Source organism: Bubalus bubalis, chromosome 5, assembly GCF_019923935.1.
Source record: "Bubalus bubalis isolate 160015118507 breed Murrah chromosome 5, NDDB_SH_1, whole genome shotgun sequence".
In the NCBI taxonomy this organism is placed as follows: Eukaryota; Metazoa; Chordata; class Mammalia; order Artiodactyla; family Bovidae; genus Bubalus; species Bubalus bubalis.
Genome location: NC_059161.1, coordinates 99681576 through 99695786, shown reverse-complemented (window position 1 = coordinate 99695786; position 14211 = coordinate 99681576). Strand labels below are relative to the sequence as shown.

The 14211-nt window shown below is 38.9% G+C and overlaps 1 protein-coding gene across 1 annotated transcript in view; it reads right to left on the bottom strand.

The window, feature by feature from the left end:
• Positions 1-5353: 5353 nt before the first annotated feature.
• LOC123333851 (glycerophosphodiester phosphodiesterase domain-containing protein 4-like) overlaps positions 5354-14211 on the bottom strand; it is a 58188-nt gene continuing 49330 nt past the window's right edge. The window contains exons 7-11 of the mRNA XM_044943959.2: positions 9858-9956; positions 9692-9785; positions 8794-8871; positions 7860-8005; positions 5354-7500 (exon numbers count right to left, since the gene is read on the bottom strand). Coding sequence (XP_044799894.2) covers positions 7414-7500; positions 7860-8005; positions 8794-8871; positions 9692-9785; positions 9858-9956 — 504 coding nt within the window. The 3' untranslated portion in view covers positions 5354-7413. The remainder of the gene's footprint in view (positions 7501-7859; positions 8006-8793; positions 8872-9691; positions 9786-9857; positions 9957-14211) is intronic.

The window sequence follows — 14211 nt, the reverse complement described above, 5'->3', positions numbered from 1 at the left end:
AGATAGGATTAGTGAATTAGAAGAGAGAATGGTAGAAATAAATGAATCAGAGAGGATAAAAGAAAAACGAATTAAAAGAAATGAGGACAATCTCAGAGACATCCAGGACAATATTAAACGCTACAACATTCAAATTATAGGGGTCTCAGAAGAAGAAGACAAAAAGAAAGACCATGAGAAAATACTTGAGGAGATAATAGTTGAAAACTTCCCTAAAATGGGGAAGGAAATAATCACCCAAGTCCAAGAAACCCAGAGAGTCCCAAACAGGATAAACCCAAGGCGAAACACCCCAAGACACATATTAATCAAATTAACAAAGATCAAACACAAAGAACAAATATTAAAAGCAGCAAGGGAAAAACAACAAATAACACACAAGGGAATACCCATAAGGATAACAGCTGATCTTTCAATAGAAACTCTTCAAGCCAGGAGGGAATGGCAAGACATACTGAAAATGATGAAAGAAAATAACCTACAGCCCAGATTATTGTACCCAGCAAGGATCTCATTCAAGTATGAAGGAGAAATCAAAAGCTTTTCAGACAAGCAAAAGCTGAGAGAATTCAGCACCACCAAACCAACTCTCCAACAAATACTAAAGGATATTCTCTAGACAGGAAACACAAAAACGGTGTATAAATTCGAACCCAAAACAATAAAGTAGATGGCAATGGGATCATACTTATCAGTAATTACCTTAAACGTAAATGGGTTGAATGCCCCAACCAAAAGACAAAGCCTGGCTGAATGGATACAAAAACAAGACCCCTACATATGTTGTCTACAAGAGACCCACCTCAAAACAGGGGACACATACAGACTGAAAGTGAAGGGCTGGAAAAAGATTTTCCATGCAAATAGGGACCAAAAGAAAGCAGGAGTAGCAATACTCATATCAGATAAAATAGACTTTAAAACAAAGGCTGTGAAAAGAGACAAAGAAGGTCACTACATAATGATCAAAGGATCAATCCAAGAAGAAGATATAACAATTATAAATATATATGCACCCAACAAGGGAGCACCGCAGTATGTAAGACAAATGCTAACAAGTATGAAAGGAGAAATTAACAATAACACAATAATAGTGGGAGACTTTAATACCCCACTCACACCTATGGATAGATCAACTAAACAGAAAATTAACAAGGAAACACAAACTTTAAACGATACAATAGACCAGTTAGACCTAATTGATATCTATAGGACATTTCATCCCAAAACAATGAATTTCACCTTTTTCTCAAGCACACATGGAACCTTCTCCAGGATAGATCACATCCTGGGCCATAATGCTAGCCTTGGTAAACTCAAAAAAAATAGAAATCATTCCAAGCATCTTTTCTGACCACAATGCAGTAAGATTAGATCTCAATTACAGGAGAAAAACTATTAAAAATTCCAACATATGGAGGCTGAACAACACGCTGCTGAATAACCAACAAATCAGAGAAGAAATCAAAAAAGAAATCAAAATTTCCATAGAAACGAATGAAAATGAAAACACAACAACCCAAAACCTGTGGGACATGGTAAAAGCAGTCCTAAGGGGAAAGTTCATAGCAATACAGGCACACCTCAAGAAACAAGAAAAAAGTCAAATAAATAACCTAACTCTACACCTAAAGCGACTAGAAAAGGAAGAAATGAAGAACCCCAGGGTTAGTAGAAGGAAAGAAATCTTAAAACTTAGAGCAGAAATAAATGCAAAAGAAACAAAAGAGATCATAGCAAAAATCAACAAAACCAAAAGCTGGTTCTTTGAAAGGATAAATAAAATTGACAAACCATTAGCCAGACTCATCAAGAAACAAAGGGAGAAAAATCAAATCAATAAAATTAGAAATGAAAATGGAGAGATCACAACAGACAACACAGAAATACAAAGGATCATAAGAGACTACTATCAACAATTATATGCCAATAAAGTGGACAATGTGGAAGAAATGGACAAATTCTTAGAAAAGTACAACTTTCCAAAACTCAACCAGGAAGAAATAGAAAATCTTAACAGACCCATCACAAGCACGGAAATTGAAACTGTAATCAGAAATCTTCCGGCAAACAAAAGCCCAGGTCCAGATGGCTTCACAGCTGAATTCTACCAAAAATTTAGAGAAGAGCTAACACCTATCCTGCTCAAACCCTTCCAGAAAATTGCAGAGGATGGTAAACTTCCAGACTCATTCTATGAGGCCACCATCACCCTAATACCAAAACCTGACAAAGATCCCACAAAAAAAGAAAACTACAGGCCAATATCACTGATGAACATAGATGCAAAAATCCTTAACAAAATTCTAGCAATCAGAATCCAACAACACATTAGAAAGATCATACACCATGACCAAGTGGGCTTTATCCCAGGGATGCAAGGATTCTTCCATATCCGCAAATCAATCAATGTAATACACCACATTAACAAATTGAAAAATAAAAACCATATGATTATCTCAATAGATGCAGAAAAAGCCTTGGACAAAATTCAACATCCATTTATGATCAAAACTCTCCAGAAAGCAGGAATAGAAGGAACATACCTCAACATCATCAAAGCTATATATGACAAACCCACAGCAAACATTATCCTCAATGGTGAAAAATTGAAAGCATTTCCTCTAAAGTCAGGAACAAGACAAGGGTGCCCACTTTCACCATTACTATTCAACATAGTTTTGGAAGTTTTGGCCACAGCAATCAGATCAGAAAAAGAAATAAAAGGAATCCAAATTGGAAAAGAAGAAGTAAAGCTCTCACTGTTTGCAGATGACATGATCCTCTACATAGAAAACCCTAAAGACTCCACCAGAAAATTACTAGAACTAATCAACGACTATAGTAAAGTTGCAGGATATAAAATCAACACACAGAAATCCCTTGCATTCCTATACACTAATAATGAGAAAACAGAAAGAGAAATTAAGGAAACAATTCCATTCACCATTGCAACGGAAAGAATAAAATACTTAGGAATATATTTACCTAAAGAATCTAAAGACCTATATATAGAAAACTATAAAACACTGGTGAAAGAAATCAAAGAGGACACTAATAGATGGAGAAATATACCATGTTCATGGATTGGAAGAATCAATATAGTGAAAATGAGTATACTACCCAAAGCAATTTATAGATTCAATGTAATCCCTATCAAACTACCAACAGTATTCTTCACAGAGCTAGAACAAATAATTTCACAATTTGTATGGAAATACTAAAAACCTCGAACAGCCAAAGCGATCTTGAGAAAGAAGAATGGAACTGGAGGAATCAACCTGCCTGACTTCAGGCTCTACTACAAAGCCACAGTTATCAAGACAGTATGGTACTGGCACAAAGACAGAAATATAGATCAATGGAACAAAATAGAAAGCCCAGAGATAAATCCATGCACATATGGACACCTTATCTTTGACAAAGGAGGCAAGAATATACAATGGATTAAAGACAATCTCTTTAACAAGTGGTGCTGGGAACTCTGGTCAACCACTTGTAAAAGAATGAAACTAGAACACTTTCTAACACCATACACAAAAATAAACTCAAAATGGATTAAAGACCTAAACGTAAGACCAGAAACTATAAAACTCCTAGAGGAGAACATAGGCAAAACACTCTCTGACATACATCACAGCAGGATCCTCTATGACCCACCTCCCAGAATATTGGAAATAAAAGCAAAAATAAACAAATGGGACCTAATTAACCTTAAAAGCTTCTGCACATCAAAGGAAACTATTAGCAAGGTGAAAAGACAGCCTTCAGAATGGGAGAAGATAATAGCAAATGAAGCAACTGACAAACAACTAATCTCGAGAATATACAAGCAACTCCTACAGCTCAACTCCAGAAAAATAAATGACCCAATCAAAAAATGGGCCAAAGAACTAAATAGACATTTCTCCAAAGAAGACATACAGATGGCTAACAAACACATGAAAAGATGCTCAACATCACTCATTATCAGAGAAATGCATACCATTTCACACCAGTCAGAATGGCTGCGATCCAAAAGTCTACAAGTAATAAATGCTGGAGAGGGTGTGGAGAAAAGGGAACCCTCTTACACTGTTGGTGGGAATGCAAACTAGTACAGCCACTATGGAGAACAGTGTGGAGATTCCTTAAAAAACTGGAAATAGAACTGCCTTATGATCCAGCAATCCCACTGCTGGGCATACACACTGGGGAAACCAGAAGGGAAATAGACACGTGTACCCCAATGTTCATCGCAGCACTGTTTATAATAGCCAGGACATGGAAGCAACCTAGATGTCCATCAGCAGATGAATGGATAAGAAAGCAGTGGTACATATACACAATGGAGTATTACTCAGCCATTAAAAAGAATACATTAGAATCAGTTCTAATGAGGTGGATGAAACTGGAGCCTATTATACAGAGTGAAGTAAGCCAGAAAGAAAAACACCAATAGAGTATACTAACGCATATATATGGAATTTATAAAGATGGTAACAATAACCCTGTGTACGAGACAGCAAAAGAGACAGTGATGTATAGAACAGTCTTATGGACTCTGTGGGAGAGGGAGAGGGTGGGAAGATTTGGGAGAATGGCATTGAAACATGTAAAATATCATGTATGAAACGAGTTGCCAGTCCAGGTTCGATGCACGATATTGGATGCTTGGGGCTGGTGCACTGGGACGACCCAGAGGGATGGTATGGGGAGGGAGGAGGGAGGAGGGTTCAGGATGGGGAACACATGTATACCTGTGGTGGATTCATTTTGATATTTGGCAAAACTAATACAATTATGTAAAGTTTAAAAATAAAATAAAATTTTTAAAAAAAGTAGATAAATGTATATGTATACCAGATTCACCTGAAACTAACACAACACTGCAAATCAACAATGAGTGCTAAGTCACTTCAGACATGTCAGACTCTTTGCAACCCTATGGACTGTAGCCTGCCAACCTCCTCTGTCCATGGGATTCTCTAGGCAAGAATACTGGAGTGGGTTGCCATGCCCTTCTCCAGGGCATCTTCCCAACTCAGGGATTGAATCCAAATCTCTTAAGTCTCCTGCATTGGCAGGTGGGTTCTTTACCACTAGCACCACCTGGGAAGCCCAACTACCCTCCAATTAAAAAAAAATTTTAATGGTTAACATGGTAAGTTTTATGCTAAATATATTTTACCAGAAAAAAATCACTTTCTCTAGAAAACGTCTCTCAGTAATCCTCCCTCTACTCTTAAGTGGGCAGAGACTGGAGAGGAGTACCACCTCTGACATAAGGGCAGAAGTCATTACAGGGATCTGCTCACACCCTTCAGGGCCACAGCCTCAAGCTGTGAGAGAGAGGAGAGTGCTTTTCTGTGGTGTTGCCCTGAGTAGGACAAGTATGGTCAAAACATTTATAGCCTGCTGGGTGACCCTAATGCCATTTCTCTGGTTAGAAAAAGCAGATTTTTGTGGGGCTTTTTTTTTTTTTCCCTCTGCAGCTGTAGGTGTTTCTGTACAGGTCTCTTCAGAGGTCATGTCAGGATATATGAGGAAAATAACAAAAATAACCAACAGGGAAACTTGCTTTAATACTAGCAAGTTCCTTTAGTCTTATAAACCCAGCCAGTCCACCTTCATTTCTTCACCTTTCAGAGTCTTCTGTCAGAAGTTTTGTGAATTTTTTCCAGTTTTTAATTTTTTTTCATGTGTTTGTAAATCTTGGAAAGAATAGGGTAGAATGTGTAGAAGTTCTAATAGAGTTACTTGTGCATTTCCACAGTCCTGTTTTCCTCTTTTATTAGTTAACAACTTTTTACTACTTAGTAATTCTTGATACTACATTTTTCTGTTCTAGGTACTGCTGCGGTATTCCTGTTCTGGCTAGACTGAGTGATATGCAATTTTTATTAATGATGAAGTGTAAACTATGACCATCAATATGGATGATGGAGGTATGTAGAAGTAGACTGGAAATGAAGACATCAACACACAGAGAAACTAAAGGGTTGGGAGGATCATCGACACTGAAGTTGAAGTCACAAGACAAGAGAGAAAGTCCATGTGCCAGGAACTCACTGTCTCAGCACCATGACCACATTAGGTCATGACCATGAGGCACTTGCACAATGAACCTAGAAGCTCTGAAAGAACATCCAGTTTCAATCTGATTCAGATAGCTTGCATGGAACAGCTGGGTAACACCACTGTTAGGTGTTTCCTGGGGTCAGGAAATCTAGTTCTAATTCTGGCTTTATCATGTACATTCTAGCCTTATATCCTCAGCAATACATTTCTCTTCTTTGAATTCAGGCTCAAACCACAGTTCTTCACTGTGAAATAGGATGTTCATTTCTTTCCTGTTTGCCTCACAGAAGGCTGGGAAGGGAGTAATGCATGCCACATTCTCTAATATAACCATCCGAAGGTTCGTCTCTACTTTCGGCTGCCCAAGGACATACATTCTACAGAAAAGCATGGGATTTGTCCTCGTCCCTGATAGGATCCAAGTCTTCCTTTGTTGTCCCTTGGACATTGCTAGAGCCTACTGCCCAAAGCCATGATGATTCTCCCTCACAGATTCTCAAATAAGTCCTTCTAAAACAATAAGCTAATGTGTTCTCTAAAACCTACCATGGCTGCCCAGTACACATTTAGGGATCTCTGTGATCCAGTCTCAGCAAGCCTTGCAGCCATACCTTCCCCCTCACATAGGCCCCTCACGTCCCCAAAGTGGACTACTTTTGGCATTCATACAGACCAGCTCACGGATCTACAAACTTGCTATTTCTCCTTTGGATGCCTTTGACTAAGCTGTTGCTTCTGCCCAGAATATTCTCGTTCTCCATCTCTGCTTAGGAAAATACTATTTTTCCTTCAAGTCTCAACCCAAACACTGTTCTGAGCACACGGATCATTTTTCACAAAAGAGGTGGCCTCTTCCTCCTCCACTGAGGTTCCACTGCATTTTCCTTACTCTTCTCTGGAAGGCGCTCACCACAAATGGTCCTATACTGTGTTTATTTGTAAACATGCCATGTCTCCTTCACCAGTTGCAAACAGCTCTTAGGCACGACTCTTACTCATCTGCCTCTCACTGCACTCAGAAAAAGGATATAGTAGGAATACAGGCGATGCCTAGGAAATGTTAAATAGATTGCTAAGGTAGTGCACAGAAGTAAGCTGCAAGCATGTTTGCAGGGAGGACAAATTTGAGCTATGTGTGGAGACTATATAGAGTGTGTGATTTATAAGCCTGTGATTGAGAATGTAGAGATGCAGAGATGTGGTTTGTAAAGGAGAAGTGATTCATGTATTGTGTTATGTGTAGATGTGCCAGGAGAATAAGGGAGAAACTCCCAGGGCTTGCTCTCTCTACAGCTTGGGCCAGGCTGGAGTCATCCACTGGTCTTTTCTCCTCCCACTCTGGTCCCTTCTTTCCTACCTTATTTGTACATCACTCTCCAGTCCATGGGCCCCATATTCAACAGCTTTCTCAAAGGACATTATGGTATTCTCAGGCCCCAGCTGTGGAAGAAAAGGACATCAGGCCTTTAATCTCACAGTCTTTTCTGCTGACATCCCTTTTATGGTAGGGAGGGGGCCCAGTAAGAAAAGACTTTAGGAAGAGAGTTTGGCTCCCTTGGCTCTTTATTCAAATCTGATTTGGAGACTCTGCTCATCTGAGGCAATGTCACTGAGGCACAATAAAGAGAAATGGACAGAGAATTAGGTGACCTGGGTTCAAGTCCAGTCTCTACATTTAACTTTTTTTCTTGTCATCTCAAGTCAACTCCTTTACTTTTCCAGGGAGTTCCAAGGATCTGATGTGCCCTCCACACCCATGCACATCTGTACTCACCAACATCCATCAAGCTCAGACCTACCATGGGTGCACCTCTATGTCCGAAGAAGTTTGGCTTGGGCCCTAATTTATCCTTCTCTTGAACGCAGGCAGAATAAATCCCAAATGGCACTACATAGAGACACAAAAGTATAAGAACAAAGGGCAACCCAATAGCCACTTGTAAAGCTGAAAAAGTTGGAAGGAGAAAGTGACAAAAAAGAAAGGAAGAATGGAGAACCATCCCAAGCAAGTAACTATCCTCAAAAGAACAGCAAGTAAATACTCAGTACATGGGTTCGCTGCATCTGTAGACTCAATGATTTACTGCCAATTTCTGTCACATCCCCGTATTCTTTCAGTGATTTGAAAATGAAAAAAAGTGTTATCCAAATAAAAGTTTATTATTAAGTGAAAATTATTACAAATGCAAATTTACAAGGGAATGAATTGTACAGGAGGTGAGAAGGAGAGGGAATGTTAAGGAATAACTTCTAAAAAGGAGGAGGAGTTTGGTTGGTTCTGAGAAAGCCCTCAAGCCCTTATAGGTCAGCCTAAAATACCCCGTATTGAAGACAGGGAGTGGTAGTGGAAGAGACACTAGTTGAAAGAAATCCACATTCAAAGCCAGAATTTACTATTTTCTAATTTTATAACTCAGACACATTGTTTAACCTCTTTGGGTCTTCATTTTCTTCATTCTGAATAATGGCACTATTTTGCTACTAACATGGATCTCATATAATTGATATGACAGTGTTGACTTGTCACAGATCTTCAGTATATAATAGATACTTCTCTCTTCCCAACCCTCTTTGAGACACACACACATACAGCCTGACCATAATACCTGTTATCACTGGCCATTCCCCAACACTTACTATTTTAGAGGATTTTTACTCGAAGGATTTTATGCATTTGAACATTTAAAAATTACCACCTATGTCACTTTCAAATTTAGATCTGCCAGCTCTGACCTCTCAATTTTGTGTGCATGTTACACCTCTCGTTTCTTTTTCTTTCAATACTTGTAATCTGGAATCTTCTCATTCTAGCTAAAATTCAGGAAATGAAAAAGAAAGAATTCATTATTGTCCCCTTTAAGTTCTTGCTCCCAAAAAAAGTTTCCTAAAATTCACTGGCCACATACACATACCCACATGTGTGAACACCTACTGGCAGCACTATCAGTTACGTTTTCTCCTTCCTGCACTCTTGCACTCCCTATCTAACCATCAGTAAAAAAGAGGGACAGAAAGCCCTCCTAGTTTCTCAGTAAGGGCACTGAGAGATAACTCCATTCTCAAAATAGTTTCACATACAGCTCTGATTCTTTGTTTCCATAATATTAGGGCAAAGAATGGAGAGGAAACAGGGGCAGAGGGAGACATTTCTGCTTCTGTGGAAGTCCTCAGATGTGACAGGAACTCACCAGGGACTGCTTTGAAGGACTAGGATGTATCCAGGGGATATCTCCACCTGGTTCTTAAGTTGAAAATAGTAGTATTGGAATACAACCTAAAAGAACTATGACTTGTACCATCATTGTTCAAAAAAAATTAAAATTTCCTCTACCCTCCCTAAAACTACTCCAATTTATTCCCAGGCAGTCAACCTGTAATAACAGAGAGGAAATTCTCATTTTTCTAGAAGGAGAATCCTTCTTTAGAAGAAGGTATGTTTGATCAGAGAAATGCTATGACAGTCCATGTAGGGTTGTGAGTTTGACCAGAAGGAGCATGCCTAAGTAACGAGCTAAATGAATTTCAAAAAGCTACAGTGCTGGCTATCTACCAGGCTTGTTTGGTTAAGTGAAGTACACTAGCTAAAGCCAGAGCTGGAAGAATCAGGAAAGGTTCCACCCACAGGACATACCTTCTCCTTCCAAATGGATCAAGTAGATGGCCACAGGCCACGAAAGCAAAACCATCACAGATATGCTGCTCAGGTGTATGTAGGGAGAAAAGATCTGGGGGAAAATTCAAAAGTCAGCCTAAACACATCTGGACAGACAGGGCTACAACTATAGGATGGTGCTTACCTGCAGTGACAGCCCAATGGTGAGCCACCTGTCTTTCCAGTAAGTTAATAAAATCCATAACAAAAGTGAGCAAAACAGAATTGTTATCAGAATCAGGATCTGGGGAAATAAAAAGAATACCTTGACTTCTAAGCACTAAACTTGGATCAGAGCTGTCCTTGGGAAACATATGTACTCACAATTTCAGGGACCTCATTACCTCATCTTTTTAATCTAACCATTCTTTAACAGTGAAGTGAAGTTGCTCAGTCATGTCCGGCTCTTTGCCACCCCATGGACTGTAGCCTCTGAGGCTCCTCCATCCATGGGATTTTCCAGCCAAGAGTACTGGAGTGGGTTGCCAGTACATGGATCTAATAATTTACCATCCTTTCTGCTTTATGCAGCATGGCTGAAAAAAAAAAAAAAGCCTACACAGCTATGTGGTCTGATTCCTTTATTGATTTATTATCTCCATATCTGCTTGGCCCTCAACATTGCTTGGCAGGTCTCATTCAGTTTCAAAAATAAGCATTATAAATATTCAGTTTTTTTTTTTAATATGACTCAATACAATCTCAGGTAAACAGCATTTTGTTCAATATATGTTTTCCCCAAATAGACTATAAGCTTCATGAGATCAGGGATGATATTTGTTTATGATTATATATTTGGTGTCTTTAGAATGTCTGACACAGTAAATTTTCTATAAATATTTGGTGAACAGATGAAAAAACCTGCTGGCCAGAAAACTATATATAGCCATAGGTAAACACTGAGACCAAGAAGATATAATTTTTACTTCTTCCCTTCAAATAGACAGTTTTCTACATCTGTGTTGCTCCTAGACAGTGCTTGGTTTCCTCCCTTCCATAATTCTGTATCTTAAATAACTCACAAAATAACTCTGGGTCTTGCTGCCTTCAATGGTTAATTTTTCAAACATTTAAGGAAGAAATATTTCAACTTTAACAAACTCTCCCAGAGAATAAAGAGGGAATTTTCTCTAACTTGTTTTTTGAAGCCAACAGGGACATTATAGGAAGCAAAAACTACAGTCCAAACTCTTTTATATATAGATCCACATAGATGTGAAAATCTTAAATAACTTATCAGCAAAAAATGCATCACAATACAAACTTTAATAGGCAAATCAGACTCACATGAATCTCATGTGATTCTGTGATCTTACTCAACACGAAGCTTTACTAACGATTTAAGGCATTAAGCAACTTAGCACACATGCACGCACACACACAAGGTACAGATAAAACAATTTTCCTTGGAGAAATCTGTGAAATGTAGGTACTCATATAAAGGTCTTTCCTCTCTTATATTAGGATACATTCTGGTCTGGGACTTAAAATGTGAGGTGTGTTCTGAGCAAAGTATGTGGAAACATTTCTCCACAGAAGGAATCTTTGAGTTATGGTGGATCCTTTTCTCATATATTCTGTTAACTATACAACTTCAAGCAGCCATGCCTCCCACTTACAAATCCATAAATTCCAGGTTTATTTATTGCAAGCAACCTAGATGCAACAGGTTAGAATCCTGTTGTATAGAAATTTCCATAGATAAGGACTCTCCATTGTATTTTGGCTAATAAATATCTTTAGTACATTTATTAGGAGGTTGGGTTATTAGCTATTTATAGAGTTTTGATTGAGATCATTCATTGCTCTCTGAACATGCCTAGGCAGAAGGCAATACACTATTAGGCCTGGTACTAATCCTTTCCTCCCAGATTTCTTCTTCTCTCTTTTTTTTTTTTGGTTTAGTTATGTGATTGCTTTTTTACTTATTTAATTGGAGGTAATTACTTTACAATAGTGTCGTGGTTTTTGCCATACGTTGTCATGAATCAGCCATCGGTGTACATGTGCCCCACTATCCTGAAACCCCCTCCCACCCCTCTCCTCACCCCATCCAATACTGGAAATAGAACTGCCATACAACCCAGCAATCCCACCGCTATGCATACACACCAAGGAAACCAGAACTGAAAGAGACACATGTACCCCATACTCATCGCAGCACTGTTTACAATAGCTAGGGCATGGGAGCAACCTAGATGTCCATAGGCAGATGAATAGATAAGGAAGTTGTATATATACACAATGGAATATTACTCAGCTATTAAAAAAAAAAAGAACCTCAGTTCTAATGAGGTGAATGAAACTGGAGCCTATTATACAGAGTAAAAGTAAGCCAGAATGAGAAACACCAATGCAGTGTATTAAAGCATATATATAGAATTTAGGAAGACAGTAACGATGACCCTATATCAAGACAGCAAAAGAGACACAGATGTAAAGAACAGACTTTTGGACTATGTAGGAGAAGCAAGGGAGGGACAATATGGGACAACCCAGGTTTACTATTTTCACACCGAAATTCCAAGCCCTAAAGAAACTCCCCTGCCAGGAAGATTTAAAGTTAACAGGTTTAAAGGCCTAACCAAATTAGTTATCTAACAAGGGTATTTCAACTCTTCTCATATCCAGTTTCACCACTTTTCATTGGCTATGGATTCATAACAGCAATTAGATCGCACAATACCTCAAGAGATGAAAGCATTTTAACAAAACCCTGTAGAAAATGTGTAAGAATGAATTCAAAGGATGCTAGCCAAGGAGGGGGGAAAATGTAATATTAAGGATGCTAGACAAGGAGAAAATAAAGTAATATTAAATCAGCCTGGATTTATTGATATGTGTGCATTTATCAAAGACTCTGAATTCAATATACCAGCATCTAGGTATTATGCCTCCAGTATTCTTGCCTAAAGAATCCCGTGGACAGAGGAGCCTGGTGGGCTGCTGTCCATAGGGTTGCACAGATTCGGACATGACTGAAGCAACTTAGCATGCATGCATGCATTGGAGAAGGAAATGGCAACCCAGTCCAGTATTCTTGCCTGGAGAATCCCAGGGACAGAGGAGTCTGGTGGGCTGCTGTCTATGGGGTCGCACAGAGTCGGACACAACTGAAGCAACTTAGCAGTAGCAGCAGCAGCAAAACCGACCTAGCAGCAGCAGCAGCAGCAGGTAATATGCATCTCAAAGAGGTTCTAATTGCTCAGTTATCTGAAACTTTGGCTCAATAGTAGCCCATGCTTTATAAAATTAGGATGTCAGCAATTTCTTGGTGTAATGTGGAAGAAAAAATCCAATGATTTATTTAGAAAAGGTTACTGGAATGATATTAATATCACCTGTGATAAGCTAACCTGCTTCATATTGGGCTCTATGGGAGGTTTCAGAAGACACTGAGAAACACATTGGTGAGGAAAGTGTCAGCATCCTTGAAAAGCACTGGAGTGGCCATGCTTTATGCCTGGATAAAGGTGAGAGGTGCTGCCACAGAAATGGGCTTCCTGAGTTCAAAGGCAATGATGAGATTCTGCTGTGGCAGAGGCCAAGTAGCAGCGCTCACTGCCAGAGGCAAGGTAAGCATGGTTTCTGTAATAGACACAAAGCCTGGAATGGTAATCAGAATGTTTTAACCCACAGGGACCCTTGGTAGTGACAAACTGCTCATGTGTCCCAACTCCAAAACCTGTGGGAATCTCAGTACGGCTTATATGTTCAGTCTTCAATTTCTTGTATCCCTGTATGATCCTATGACTTTAATTTCCATTCATCCTAATTCTTAAGTTTATATTTTCAGTTCATACTTCCCTTTTGAGTAAAAGGAAATTTAAGGCAACCACTCAGAGTTTGACATGTTCCTTGATTTGAGAAAACACAAAGAATGTTATCAAAACCATGCCTGAAAAAGTCTATAAATAGCAAGAGTCTGTGCTGGAGATGCTCAAGCCCATGGCAGAACTAGACAAGGGAGGAAATGTTGGAAATGAGCTGCATGTCTTCAGATGTTGGGTCAGTGATGCCTGCTTCTTCATACCAGATATGGATCCTTTGTTACTGCTAGTATAACTTCATTTTTTAATTTATTTAATTTTAAAAGTTTTTATCAGAATATAGTTGCTTCACAATGTTGTGTTAGTTTCTACCATACACCAAATTGAATCAGCTATATGTAGACATATATCCCCTCCTTTTTGGATTTCTTTCCCATTTAGGTTGCAACAGAGCACTAATTAGAATTCCCTGGGCTAAATGGTAGGTTCTCATTAGTTATCTAACTTATACACTGTTATTAATAGTGTATATATGTCAATCCCAAGCTCCCAACTCATTTCACCCACTTCCCTTCTAGTGTAATTTTAAATGGTTCTAAACTAAGGGATAGTCAAAGGACCTCAACAAAGAAATTTCAGGGAGTATAGGAAGACAAGTATTGAGTGTACCAAGAGAGTTGCAGTCAAGGTTCTCAGTGGTAAGGTGTTTGAAAATACGCAAGGAAAAAG